This window comes from Phaethon lepturus, unplaced genomic scaffold, assembly GCF_000687285.1.
Source record: "Phaethon lepturus isolate BGI_N335 unplaced genomic scaffold, ASM68728v1 scaffold2153, whole genome shotgun sequence".
NCBI lineage: Eukaryota > Metazoa > Chordata > Aves > Phaethontiformes > Phaethontidae > Phaethon > Phaethon lepturus.
In genome coordinates, this window is record NW_010531029.1 from 18880 (window position 1) to 34509 (window position 15630).

General features: G+C 39.9%; 1 protein-coding gene across 1 annotated transcript in view; it reads right to left on the reverse strand.

The window, feature by feature from the left end:
- The window catches only part of XG (Xg blood group), a 20426-nt gene extending 13550 nt beyond the window's left edge, over positions 1-6876 (reverse strand). The window contains exon 1 of the mRNA XM_010284415.1: positions 6816-6876. Within this exon, the coding sequence (XP_010282717.1) occupies positions 6816-6876 (61 nt within the window). The remainder of the gene's footprint in view (positions 1-6815) is intronic.
- Between the last annotated feature and the right edge of the window lie 8754 nt (positions 6877-15630).

Consider the following 15630-nt stretch of genomic DNA (forward strand, 5'->3'; position numbering starts at 1 on the left):
CCTTGCCTTGGTGGCAAGGCAGTCCCCTGCAAAGTCGTGCCCTCAGGCACATGTGCATTTAATGTTAACAAAATTTTGCCCATATGAGTTTGCTGAAAATGTGACCCAAATATCCAGTCACTAAAATACAGAAAGCAGCGTCTTTTGTTTGTGGTTGAATTTGTGACCTAAGCATTAAATGGATCCATCACCCTTTAACTGTGAGCTGATTGATCACAAGGGTCTGATGTCCCACAGTTTTTGAGGAGGATTTATGAGAAACAAGGCTGGATTCTGCAGGTGAATGTTACCAATTCATCATTACAACTGTAGCCAGAAGTTTTCTGACAAAAGGCTACCATTGCATCACTCTGCAATTTTTAATCTCCATAAGTAGGCTCAGTCCTGCACTGGATCCATAATGACCCCAGCTTGCGGCCATTAAAATGATGCACATTTAAATGAGACAGTTTGAGTATTGCTAAATGAGAGTCAGGTTATGCTGCAAATTAAATTAACTTCTCAGGCATTTAGTATGCATAGTCTAGTATTAAAAATGAAGCTAATAACCATGAGAAAATGTGTCTATATGTGTATATGCCTGTGTGTGGACATACATCTTAAAAGTATACATGCACATGCATGTTAGATAAATCCTTCTATCATTAATATGATTAAATTAATGGGCTAGGAGTGCTTTGCTAGCTGTCATATAACTGGGATGATATTACCTGTGTTACAAATAAATCAGAAGCAACTAACTTCGAAATGTGAGATAGATAGAAAAGGAAAATAAGTTGATTTTACATTATTTAAAAACAAGAACAAAAATTATTTCCTCAGTGTAATTAAATAAGAATTGTTTTGGGAATACAATGTGCTTAAAACATTATGAAGCTGGCAGAGACTGAGGAAGAACTGGGTGACTCACAAATGGGAACAAAAATTTTCAGAAAAGGAACAATATGTTACCAAAATCACTTGTGGGACCCACTTTATGCTCTTTTTAGCTGAAATGGTAAGTTATTCTTTGTACAGATAATTTCTGATTATTATACAATCATGAGACCTATTTCCCCTGTAATGTGAAAATAGTATGTATTCTCCAAGGTATGTGATTCAGAACATACCCACTTACTGATCCAACTTTATTCAGGAAGCAATTATGTTTGTTTAAAGGAAATTACTCATATAAGAAAAGTTGTGGGAGAATATAAAGGTTTACACCCCAGAGTGGACACTTTGGACAAATCTCAATGAGCGGTTACTATTCCTTTGATGTAATACTCTCAAGATCCATGTTTCCTGATGAGGTTACTGTAGCCTTTTTTTCCACCATGGCCCTTTCGTTCCATAAACAATGATTGCCATTACAACCCCTTGATGTTGGGGTGGAAAATTAGTATGCTTTAAAATCTGTAATTAAGATCTAAGTTCCAGTCCACAGGCCACAGCACATGGACCTGATTATTGGCTTCATGTTTTTTTCTAGGCCACTTCTGTTTATAGTTTGAATTCAAGGGAAATGAAAAGGTCTCTCTCACTTATTCATATAAGAACACATTTAAATCATTACCAGCAAATAAGATGCACTAATAAAGCAAGAGTGGCAGCACTGCTTTAGGTCTGTGCAGCATGGTCTCATCAAACATGAAAGAAAATCTTCTAGTTCAATGGTGTTTGCTTTGCTGTGGACAAACAACAGCTGTTCAAAGGTGACTGCTGTTCTTTATGATGTGATATGCCCTGCATACATAAAATAAAACTATGTAATTTTCTATATTTTGCTTCAGAGCGAGTGCAGAAGAAGCTGGTGAGTGCTGTAAAATTACAGGCAGAGCAAAGGAGTTGGGATCTCCGATGAAGCAGCACCATATGTCTGTGCATCTTACTGAAACTCAGATTTTCAGCTTTGTGTCACAAGGAAGCAGAGCTTAGGTCATGGCGTGGGCTGTTCAGCCAAAACTTCTCTCTGTCCCTGTGTGGTTTGTGAAGCTGTCAGTCCTTTTCAGCCATTTGGTCTGAGAGCATCAGGCTTAATGACAGTCACTTTACATGAGAACTGTACACGTAGATAGGCTCAAGCAAGAGACCTACACGGGTGTTCCTCCTGAGACCCTGTAGTGTGGCACAGGCAATGGCTGTCTTGGGCTCTCTGAGTGACCACTCACTGCCTAAGTACCAGCTGGGTAACCCATGCTTTCCTCAGCTGGTAGTTTAGAGACAACAGAGGGAACTGAAGATAATGGGGGAGGTCAGGGCGATGCCAGGCTTTGTTATTTCTGTTGCTCACAGAGTGCCTTTTAATGTTCCTCATCCCGCCTTCATCCCAAGTACACTGGTAAAATACATGTAAAATACCTTTAGCTCTTCAATATGTGTAGCACAGATCTCAGCAGTGCTATTCTGTAACTAACATCAAATTGAATTTGTTTCAGAAATTCTGTCGTATAACTAATCTTGTGCCCCCCTGAAGTCTCAGTAGCCCATCAGCACAATTATTTACATTGCTTCCAAGGGGGTTAGTAACACTGCCAAGTTGAAGTGGATGATCAGGGTGTTTCATACATATTCTTTGCTTGTGTGTTTAAGACGCAAGACAGCAAAGAAGCAAGGCCTGCATCTTCTCTGTTCCATGCCATTAAGAACATGTATTCCGGAAAAGAATAACGCTGGAAAGAGTTGCTGGATGTCAGCAAGCAGGTCTGTTCAGCAGTAAAAATTCTGTGGAGTCTCAGGAGCCACCTCTCATCTCATTTGGACTAAATGAGAAAAGCAATTAGGCTCCCTTTGCAGAGCTGAAGAAGCCTCTGCACAAGCCACCAGAGTGCAAAGAGAAGCCTCTCGGAATGATCTTGGGCAAAGGGCGATGGAGCATCAGTTGGTGTCTGAACTTCAAAAGAAGGAATCTCAGAAGAGGATCTGGTGGCTTAGCCTTCAGAGGGAACAGCAATCAAGAGTCTTGGCATGCAGAATGCTCTGCAAATCTGGGTTGGATTTCTGAACAAAGAGCCTGTACAGTCTCTGTGAACAGAAATATCTGGCTGATATTTCACTTTCTGCACCTTGCAGATGGTAACCTGCAAGGAGATTTGCAGTTTTGGTGTGATATAGATTGTGATCTGGGAGGCTTTGTTGCTGTTAACTTAAGGTTTTTCCCTGTGTGGAGTGTATGCCCCTGGCTCCTCCACCACTGACGTTGTAAGACCAGGGACGTAAAGAAGAACTTTAATTTGTCTGCTAATCTTAGTTCCTGCTCTGGTCTTTGTTTTCATTCAGTCTGGAGCATTGTTGCCCTTTGAAAATATATTGCTGTGATTTAGCTTTTAAAATAAATTTTAAAATAAATTCTTCGTGAATTAAAAAACACATTGATGATCAGCAAAGCTTATACAGTGGAAGTGGGACAGTTATATTTTCATAACCCATTCAAGCCCTTTCTTTCAACTGGGATGGCCTATTTGCCTTCATGAGATATTGTACTACAGACCAGATTTTAGATTGTATTTTCCCATAGCATTCATAGATGTCAGCCCCCCTGTGGAGAAGGAAGACTCTCATAAAAACAATCTGAATCTGTCTCTTTCTAACCAGAAGGCAAAATGCCACAGAAAGGCATATTTTTATTGATTTTTAATTTTGAAAGACTTATGACATTTATTTGTTTATTTATTTATTACCCTCAATGGGATGGAAAGAGATTGACAATTGCTGATGCAAATGAAGGAAAAATACATACTGAAAAAAGGCAGTTCGGGCACTGCTACCAGGCTTGCAATGTGGCAGCAACGTTTGAAAAGTGAACCCAAGAAGCTGGTTGTTAGCTCTTACGAAGCTTTGATGTCGCAATAGCTCTGCTGTTGTTAGCGTTTCAACCACTTCGGGTATGTCTATTTATCAAGCTGCCATCACACCCTTGGATGATAGCAGCTCTGGTATTGGGAGTGAAATAGTTTTGGTGCCCAGCAACGAGAGAATTCATTGATACATCCCTGCTGATACCACAAGTGCTTCAGCACATACACAGGGACCTCACACAGAGCAACAGCGTGGACTGGAGCCTGATGGAGCACAGTCCATCCCAGGAATGTGTCTTTCATCTCTCCCATTCTGTCTTTTAAGTCCAGTGAAAACTACATTATTCATAAAACTAAGTCACATAGTGCCTCAAATCCAAACAGGTCTGTAATTTTCTCCCCATAAAGTGCCTGGCTAATTAACCAAGAATACAATTCATTTTGAGTCAAGCTCTTTGTAAGCCTTAGCTGGATACTGGTATATGGTTTACTGGCTAGCAATAAATGCTGTTCCTTTTACCTGCATAGCATGCAATACTTGATACAGTAAAGTTAATGTGTCTTAAACATCATCAACCTTTGCGCTGTCTTCGTTACTGACTAAACATGATCTATCAGTTGGTTTTAAAAGACCACGAATATGTAGAATATACCTATATGGGGAACCTGAGGAGCATTTCTGAGCGGTCTGGTCTGAGTGAGAGTCTCAGCTGCTTTCCAGCTCCGTATAGGAGAGAGCCCTCAGGTTACGCTGCTTCCCCGCTGCAGGCATGCACACAGGTGTACAGCCCAAATGGGACCTACAGTATGTTTCAAAACTGAGGTGTACAGCCCAAATGGGACCTACAATATATTTCAAACAGGCGCATGATCTCAGTTACTGGGGGACTAGGACCTAAACTGTGTCTTACCACATCCTAAGTGGGCAGTGGGCAGACGCAGCCAAAGCTTAATTACCACAGGTTGGCTGAGCCATGGTAACCGATGTGGGACGTTATCATGAACTTCAGCAGAAGTTTCTCTGAAGTTTCTTTCATTTCGGTTGGGTTAAAAGCTGCTCAGACAAGTAGTTGTTGTAGCTCAACTTATATGGGAGACCTCGTGTAACCTGCCTAAGCTTGGAAATAATAAAAGTCAAAGGGTGTAGATAAAAGTATGGAAGACTATAGTAAGCATGTAAGTTTCTGAACTTACTGAATTCAGGTCTCATTTTCCTTGTGCAATGTGGTTCTTGCTTATGTCACGCTTCTGTTGAGATGTGTCCATCAAGGTAGTCTAGCCTACTAACTGAAGATAGCCAGGCATAAAGGAAATGCTAGATGGTAAGGGGAATGATATGATCTGGCCTGGCCGTGGTGGCATGGTAGTTTCTAGGAGCTATCACAGATGGTCACAGCTTAGATAAGAATTAAGGCTGCATGTAAAAAGGTGAATCATGCCATAGACATTCCTATCATAAGGACTTAGACCAGCTTTTCACCAGCAGGGCCAAGTCTTTCTCATGTCATGTCTTGATTAGGACTGAGAAGTGGTTCCCATGAACATCCCCTGAAACATGGTAAATACTTTGAAGATAAAATTCAGTGGCTGTTGCCATAGACCTAAAATACTTCATTTTGCTTTTCAAAGTGGATTAAATAGTTTCCACTGTCATAAGACTGTGCCCAAAGCCCACAGCAGCTTTCAGCAATGACTTCTTCCCCAAAGCAGGGCCTGAGCTGGCTCTAAATTAGCACATGTGTAAAGTAAGAATGGTTAGGCTGACTATCCTTGTAATTAAACTTGCTTGCCCATGCTCAGATCGTTTGAACAGAAATATTCAATTTAAAAGAGTCCTCCAGAACAAGAAAGTCTGCATGCCCACATGATGAGAGACTGTGTGAATCATCGCTGCTCACAGCAGACTATGGGGCAGGCCAGCACAGTCCTACTGCTCTGCTGTTTCTGTGCCACGTTACTTGCCAAAGACCTCCAAATAAATCCTCATTTGTTAAAATGGAACTATGGTACTAATTTAAGGTAAGTTTTTTTCACTGCCCATCACTGCAAGATCTCCTAGGGACTTCATTTAAATCGGGGGTGGTGGGAGGATGAGCAGCAGCAGCTATTTTGGAACTAGTGGTTAATGATTGATTTCTTCCTGCAGTTAAACACTGTGCTAGAATTTTTTGAAGCAATGCTAATATCCAAAAAAGAAAAAGATGCAAGTACACTACATGGCAGACACACACAAGGATGATCCTATTTGGTTTGATATCAAAAAAAAGTTTTACAGAATGTTTTACTAAAAGAAAATTGTTAGAAATTAGAACAGAGACTCAATGTGAAAGGACTACATTTTCCCAACTGTTATTCATTCGTCAAAAAATCTGTACGAAAGATATTAAATTCTTCATTAATCCTGCATGTAAAAAAAAAAAAGTATGCTTCCGTATGGATTTCATGTACTCAGGAATATGTTGGGTAAGGCTAATAAATTATTAATTTATAATTATTAAAGCATGAGCACCAAAATTAAAGCATGAACATCTTTAAACTGAATCAGAATTTGATTTTACAATATAACTAATAAGTTTCAAAATACCAATAACCAAGAAAAGTTCTTAAAAACATGAAGTTAGTATTTGACTAAGGATCTCTTTGGGAACTTTAAGTTCCCCTGGAAGCTGTCATTTTACAGCTTTTGTTTAAAAATTTATCCTCAAGTCCAAGCTTGTGAATAATTTTAGGGGAGTAACACTACAGAGAAAATAAGAAATTATAACAAGCAAACTCCAACTAGCATGGCTATTTTGACCAATCATAATAGCCATGCTATTATATATATCTAAAGAGATATATATCTCTTTAGAAACTGCTGAAGTACTTATCTAAACACTCTTGAATGCTTCTCATGAAATAGTAGCAACAAAAATAACACCAGCAAGCATTTCTAAATAAACAAGCATATTTTTTAGGGGTTGGAGTGTAGGGTTTTGAGGTTTTCTTTCATTTTTAATAATCTTGCCCTTGAAATAAGCCAAGGCAAAGGTCTCTTACCTTTTACATGGACTAGAAGAAAGCCAAGGCACAAAAGAAGGATACTTCTGAATTTCCCCATGGTCTTCTATGCAGTGCCCTGATTGCACTGGTTGCTTTTTTCCAAGCGATGATGGTAGATGTTGCAACTGCGGTGCCAAGGTTTGAGGGAGACACTCGGAATCAGTGGCCCTGTCCAAAGAGTTCCCTCACCATCACACTCAGGCACCGAGGAAGAAAGAGAAGTCCCTAAAAACCTCTTTTAGTGCAAGACAAATAACAAAAGCAGATGACCCCGCTACTGCCAAACCGTGAGCAGCATCGTAGGTGCCACCCACCTTCTAAGAAATCTATTTATTGCCCAGACAGGGAGCATGGAGAGCCAGGGAACCAGCAGCAGCACCCAATGAGGAGGGAGCCAGCACGCCCTCAACCCACCTCCTTCCCGGAGGGAAAGCCAACCTGTTTGACTTCCTCGCCTTCAAAAGCAGGGTGTGGTGCTGTGGGAGCTCAAGGAGCTTGTGAGAGGAGACCAGCCTTCTCTGAAGCATACTTAACCCCCCCCTCAGATATACTCTGTCCTCAAAGCGCTGCTTCCCTACTCAGTGTTCAGCTGAGCAATAACTGCTGATAAAGGCAATTCTGTCACAGTCCTAACCACTAACTAAAGGGAAACAGAGGCCAAGAATCTGTTTTGCAGAGACTTGGGAATTGTCTCCAGAGGGATGACAAAAAAATATAATTTCATAAACTTAAAATGTGATGTCGACCTCCTGAACCGAAGCATGCTCAGCTCCCCAGCGAATGCTTATCTTCACACGGTAAACATTGTCTGTCCTGATTTTTTACACTGATCTAGACATATTTTTAAATATAAATATCCACGCATATCTTACATGGAGAGAGACCTTAGATAGTGCCAAGCGTGAGAACACAAAGCTTTGGACAATGGACAAAAATCATGCATCCACCCATCCATGAACTTTATTAAAGTTACTGATGTGATTTAAATCCAGCTTTGTCACAGCCTCTCTCTTGCAAACACGTATGCCAGTGCACTTGTCTGTTGAACTGGGCTGCCACTGTCACACTGGTGCCCGGCACCAGCAAGGAGACTGGCGTGCGTGCTCCCTTTTGCTGAGGCTAAGCTGCAGGTGATTTAGTCATCACTGTTTTGATGAGGGCAGCAAATACGCTCAGGACTCTGCTACCATGAATGGCCGATCTGTATGCTCGTGGTGGTGTTGGGTGATCAAGTCTGGTGTGGGACGCAGGCTGGCTGATGAGCTGCCTAGAACATATGATACAGTGTGTGCACTGAACTCAGGCACTTATGACAACTACAGAAAAGTGACACAAACAACATAAACCAGACTGACAGAACCTGATGATACTGGATCTTCAAAAACCTTGATGTTCAAGTAGGTCAGTTCTCCCCCGCCAATTTTGAACCAGCAAAATGGTTTATAAAGGCCTGGTTTATTGTATCACACAACTTAACTACTTTTAAGCTAGAAATAGAAGCTCTAAAGCTCAACTTACGTGTCATCACTCTCACTTGCCCTTGACCAAAGGGCCAATTGGTGAATCTCAGAAGAGTTAAGGACATTTAGGTTTAAGAGGTAACTTTGTCAGCCGGTTAAAACAAGAATTATACCATGACATGAGCCATCCCATAAATGCACTGTATATTTTTTCCAGAATAACAAAAGCAGGCACACATGTGCTAATCTTCATATCAGTGATGAATTTGCCTGAAGGGAACAAGAAAGTTAACAAGGCTATGTACTAGTCCCAGGCAAGTCCAAGCAGCTCACAAACATTCAGTAGCTTTACTTCAAAACAGTTGTTCTCATAAGTGAAGTCTTCCCAAAATGTGTTATTCCGCCTGCCTCCTGACACTAGTTCATTGGGATATTGAACATTCCCAAATTAAGTTTGAAGATGATGCACCCCTTGTCTAGCTCTTCTGAAGCCAGTTACTGCTCTGTCTAGGTAAATAAAAATACGAAGAAGGCACAGGAAGGAGTGGACCCAGAGTTGGAGATGGGATGTCTCAAATATTTATGCCACTTCTGATCTGGGGTCATTGCAGGAACTTCTTAATCTCGGCTCCCTCTGTCAGAGATGTGCAACTGCTTGTCCTAGGTATCAAGTAAACATTATTATATAGTAAAAACAAACACAAGGCCTTACACCTGGCCATAAATTGCAGTTTTATCACTTTGAGAATTGATTGACCCATCTTTTTCTATTTAAAGGGAAAACGAAGTTCTGCCTAATATTGACCTGACAAGGTGGATGACTTACCTAATTTTTTTTACTTGTTCTTTCAAGGAAAAAAACATGTATTTAAGAAATAGCAAATGGGTGGAGAGATGAAGCCAATGTGTCTGTCTGGTCTCTACACTATATACTTTTATCCCACCAGGTCTCTTTTCGATGAGACAAGCTAGAAGAGAAGAGGACAGTCACAACTCACCACAGTTGCAGTCCCATCCTTCCTGCGGGCAGAACTTAGACATTGCTCTCTTTGGCATGGGTGTCCTGCTCTATGAGTCTATCGGAGATGAAAGAACAAATTTATACATTAGAACTACTGGGGAAAGCCACTAATATCCTACAGTAGTCCTCTTTTGTCATAAAAATTGACATATTTTAATTAAAATATTGAAACATCTGGTAATATTAGATATTAATTTAAATATAAACCAAATACATAAGTAAATCAGTGATACACTTTTTTGGCAATGGAACAATACAATTACTACATGCTAGCTAAAACTTCAATAGTTTTTCACAGGCAGATGGAGGACCATGCATATGTGCATTTTAGGATTTTATTCTTGCATATTCTTAAAGTACTCCAAATGCAGGCGTTTGAAAAAAACTGTATTTTTTCTCCATTAAAGTCCTTTTCATATTCCTAATCATCTGTCCACTTTCTTACAAATGTGTCTTTTACATCTGTGTAGCAGAAAAGAGCAAAAATAAAATAATCTTTTCAGCATATGAAGAGGTTAAGGTTTGTTTCAACCTTGTCAAGTGAAAAACACACAGAGAATAGTACAGTTTAGATAGTGGCCTAAAATAATTATTATTAAAAATGCACAATCAGGAATGTAATTCAGCCCAAGGTACACTTAAAGCTGAGTGCACTATAAAGTTTTCCTTAGCATTCAAAATGTGGCACAGATACTGAAATGAGCATGAATAAGAGCTACAGTAAAAAGATGGCAAATTTTATGCTTAAGAATTGCCTGCTTTCATTTCCACAGCCCGATGAATACGTTTGGGTATTTGAAATGTACATTATGTTTGAAAACCGTCAAAATATTTTTCAAGCAGTCCTTTCACACTGGGAGTAAGAATGAACTAAACTGCCACCTCAGCTCCCTTGTAGAAACTGAAGTGACATGATATTCTCTGGGAAGATCCTGCTTTGCTTTTTGCCTCCTATTACTGAAAAGGGAAGCTCATCCTCCCTCTAAGGAGGTAGATTGGAGAAAAAGACGGAACTGAAGAGGGTGTGCCGCAGGAACAGGACAGAGCTCTTCGTTGCTATCCATGTAAACTCAGTTTAATGGTGAAGGGACCTCACCAGGTGTGAACCTGCAGCTTGGGCCTGGGAAGGACAGTAATTTTTCATCCTACTGCACAGTCTGATCAAAAGCTGTATGGAAACTAGAAGGTTAATTCCCAGACTGGGATCTGAAAGTCACCAACAGCCCGTAAGGCCACAATGGGCAGCAGCTGATCTGTGGGAAATGACCATAAAAATACTTCAGTATGGTGATGAATAACTGATCCAATGCATTGTGACCCAACGCGAGTAAGAACGAATGAATTAGGGTATTTAGTTACACAATGCATGACCAGTTGACCTAGGAAGGCACAAAATCAAAGTCTCAGTGTGCAGCGAGGCAAATATCACTAATTAATCAGTATTCATTACTATGTTGCTAACTGAAAAATAAGTGAACTGGTATGTTTTATCCACAGATACGTAACAGAAACCCATACACTGGCAGTTTCTTGCTTACTACAAAGAACAGCCTGAAATTTCAAGCCTTCTCTTTAACCTTTTCTTCCTAGGTGGTGGCAGCCGGTCTTCCTTCCTTCTCAACACAAACACCGTTGAGTTTGCCCATAGTAAGCCTGCTATTGCTGTGTGTATTTTCAGTAGATTCTGTGTTACCAAATCCAGGTGTTCTTCTTCAAAAGCTGTGCCTGTCCTTCCCAGAGATAGATGTCTTCTCTGCACTTCACACTGGTAAGCACCCTGTGAAAGCAGCTCACAGCTTTGTTGCTACTGGCCAACTTCCTTCTAAAATGATTAAAAAGTCTGTCAGAAATAAACCTGAATTGCTGATGGAACAGGAAGACAAACACCCTTTGGGGAGTGCTTCTCTCGTAGAGCACCAAAATTTTTGTATTTCTAGAGATACTAAGAAGGAAAATACAGAAACATTTTCTTTTTTTTTTTAATTTATTTATAGAAAAATCACAATGTTGATAAGAGGTTTTAATAAGTAATTTTCAGGCTTGCAAAAGCTGAAGAATGATTCAAGAGTCTGGTTAGCTAAAAGCTAGTTTGAGCTTCCCCTGCCATTCTATCCCTAACAAACACTGGCTTATTTCTGTTTCCTCTACACTTGGCATTGATACAAGATACCTGTTTATTCATTTAGGTAAGCAGTACATTTAATTTCTTTGTATTTACATAGATCAAATGTTTATATAAAAATCAATTTTCCACCCTCAAACACACTTAAAGGTTTCCACACTTTTATACTAAAAGCAGAAGAGGGGCAAAAAGAGGTTTACAAATTAATTCCATAACAAAATACTAAAATCTATGTAAAGCTTTGTTGCAAGCTAAGAAACATGTACAAGAAATTCGTAAATGAATTATCCTTGGCATACATTCATATTTGAATGCACAGATATATTTACATGTTTAATATCCATATTCATAATGACTTCTAAGATGTTCCATCTTTCTGCAGAACTTTGCCAGGTGGCTGAAGCACATTAGTAAGACACATATTGTAAAACTGCATGAAAATTGGAAACAATTAGAATGAAAGCCAACAGAACTGGTCAGACTATTCCTTCCAGACAGAGCTAGTTATTATTCCAGACTTGGTCCTTTAACTGTTATGAGTTACACAGTTTTCCATGTTTCCACAGCTCCTTGAAACCTTCCTGTGGCTTTCAAGAGCCACACCAAAGCTCACAACTGCTTTCAGTTGAGCATGCCGTCATAGGTCCTCATCCCAATGGCAATCCTTCACAAGTCCAAAAGCATTCTTCACACGTATGCTACTTATACTGTTCAATGGATGCTTGTGGAGTGGGGCTGGGTTGTTATGGTCAGTGTTGCTATTAAACACTTTCAAATTGTAGTACTGTTTCTGTATTTTAACTGCGTATGATAAGCCTTCTGAATTCAAAGTATCACATTATTTTCTGTTGGTTTTGGTTATGGAAGTGTGAAGATGTTAATCCCCACTCCTCAATACTTCATCCACAATTGTTCAGACAACTGCCAAACATCAATCTCACCAGATGTACAAAATCCAATTATGGTTCTGATTTGCAAATCAGGCTTTTCCACATCTGACCAGCTCAGTACTTGCCAAGCAGGAAGAGCCAGAAAGGGTAAAGGGCCTGTGTGCACTAGTTTGGGTGTTCTGAATCTGTACCAGACAGATGCAATGAAAAAAAATGCAAAAACAAAACTGAATTTTTGTCTCCTGGATGCTCAAGCGCAAGTGTCTCTTCCCTGGTGGCTGACCCAGGCAGCTACACAGATCGTATCAGCAGTACCCACACCCAGATCCATTATCCACACACAGTGAGCTATTTGCTTTCAGGTGCCTACACCATGGACCAAGTTGGTTGGTGCACTCACTGCGTACAAGGTATTAAAAAAATGTTTGCACTGCCTGAAAGCAATGGTGTAACAAAACATTAATTGCTTGGTTTTGGAGAGATAAGGAAAAGTTAAACACACTGAATGCACTTGAGACACACCCATTTGTCACAGAAGTACAGGAAAGAATGTAAAGGCACAACATACTTCTACGCTCCTGTCATTAAGGCCATATATTGGTGTGCAACAATGCTTCACAGGGCTAACCATACAGAAGTACTCAGGTCTAAGTCACACTCCCAGAGGTGTTTCAAACAAGAACTGTTTTCTCATGCAACTTCAGACTCTGCTTTTTTATTATGCTTTTTTTGTTTCCTTTTTTTTTTTTTTCCCCAGGCAGAAGGCAGGCTCTCTATCCAGTTTCAGTGGTCTGTTCTTCATCATGTTTTCTTTAATTTAGTTCTCCAGAAGTGTGCGCTGAACTAAAAAGTGAAAATCAACTCAAGATTAGTACACTAAGTTAGTATACGTTTTAAGTTATGTACTACTATGCAACAGTATTATGTGGACAAAAAAACTTTTTCAGTAGGCATTTAAAACTGTGGAATTCAGGTAAGCAGAAGCTTGATTCTGTGTAGCCAGTACCCTCACTCAAATAACCACATCCTCCTAGATCCGTCTAGCTATCTACTTGCAGTATAGCCCAACATGCAGTTTCAGACTTGCAGTTTTGAGGATGCAAAAATGAAATGGAGTACAGTCTGTATACCTGATGGAAAAAGCAGGTTATTGAAAGAAAGTGCTAGCCTAGGCTATCTCCATTTTCAGGAAGTCAAAGATAAGTCTACATAAAATTTTAAAAATGCAACCCTGTTCTGACATGCCATCTGACCTGGCTTAATGCAAGACTGCTTCTAACTAGAAGCCATGTAGGTACATCAACACTATATTACCAAAAGAAGAGCTCAGGTCTGCTTACTCCCAGAACTTAGATCAGGAGTAGCGCCATGCTGACCATGGCTGCCCAGTGTCTTGGCTCAAAACATGCTCATGCTTGCCTGCAAAATATAACAGAGGTATAAAATTTGTGATTTAACATGACTTCAACATGTAGGCAGGAGTGATCATGTATGATAGCATCCCAGGGTTGACTTTATCAGTTAAAATAAAGTATGCATCATCTGATGCACTTCACACCTGATCCTGGTGAATCCTGGCCAAAATTTTAGCATACCCTGACTCAAACTCATCTGTTAACAGCCTTTGGTAGAGGTCTTTGAACAATATTGCTTGCTTCACTAAGGCATACCTGAATTGAGGATACCTGCCTATCGCCGGTCCTGACTTCAACAGCCAGTCACAAAAAAATGTTTTCTCCTTGAGAGTTTTATATATTTAACAGCTTAAAGGAAAAATGTTTATAAAGAGGATCATGAGCCAGATGGAAGTTTTTAGCAAGCTGATTAAATACCTGAAAGAAATAAGGTATTAACTTTTTTTTTTTGTTAAATTATTAAAAAAACCAGAACTAGTTCTGCAAGTTTTTGACTAAGCTCACAGAAGAATATATTGCAAGTTCATACTGCTTTGAGGTTTTAATATTCGGTATTTCAAAGACACTCAACAAACTTCAGCATGAGGGTATACTGCTTCTTCCTTTATTGACCAGTCACAAGGGCTAGAAGGGCAAGTTTTCACCTATACTGTTCCACCAGACCTATCTATGGCTTTCCTGGAAATAATCACCTGTTCCATCAGCCAAGTACCCTAGACAACCATACCTGGAAGGGTGAGGTTGATAGGGGTTTTATTTCTTTAAAACAGATCCTTCCACAGCTGTCACCATTGTAGAAAGACTTGTTATTTGATGATTCTTTGATTTGATTCATACAAGAATCATTCTCTGTTCACAACAGAGAATGCTTTAGTTACAGCAAAATGTTAATAAATTCAGTCATCCTTGCCTCCAGTATAGTTTCATCTCTGCTCAAACACTATTACATTTTTTGAATATGCGTTCTTGCAGAGTTCTATATGGGTTTAGAATCAAAAAAGGTATCAGATTCCAATCAGACACAACATACACTAATAAAACACCTGTCAGCCAATTGCTGTTACATATCACACAAAAGGAGCAGGCTGGTGTTTTCATAATTGTCTTTAATAACACTTTTGCAGAGAAAATGCAATTCTTTACTTTGCCTAAGCTCCTGCATTTGAATGACTCCTCAAGGCAATAAACCAATCTGCTCAAAGAATATAAAACTAGAGGAGAGTGAACATATTATTATGTCCTGGTTTTGGCTGGGATAGAGTTTATTTTCTTCCTGATAGCTGGTATAGTGCTGTGTTTTGGATTTGGGATAAAAATAATGTTGATAACATACTGACGTTTTTAGTTGTTGCTGAGCAGTCAAGGACAGTCCAGCTTCCCACGCTCTGCCCTGCCAGCGAGGAGGCTGGGGGTGCACGGGGAGCTGGGAGGGGACACAGGCTGGCCAAACGGATGTTGAATACCATACGACATCGTGCACAGTATATAAATTGGGGGAGTTGGCCAGGGAGGCACTGCAGCTCAGGAACTAACTGGGCATCAGTCAGTGAGTGGTGAGCAACTGCGCTGCGCTCCACTTGTTTTGCATATTCTTCTTCTTTTACTTCTTTATTATAATTATTACTACTACTATTCTATCTTCCTTTGCTGTCCTATTAAACTATCTTTATCTCAATCCATGAGTTTTACCTTTTTTTTTCAATTCTTCCCCCATCCCACTGGGCAAGGAGGGTAGTGAGCAAGCAGCTGCATGGTGCTTAGCTGCCAGCTGGGGTTAAACCACGACATACCAGAACTGAAATCTTGATTCAGTTCTAAGTTAGTTGTCATGTAATTTTCTCCACTATGTTAGATGTCAATAAAGTGCATTTAATAGGATCCCCATCCAAATGTTGATCTTCCAT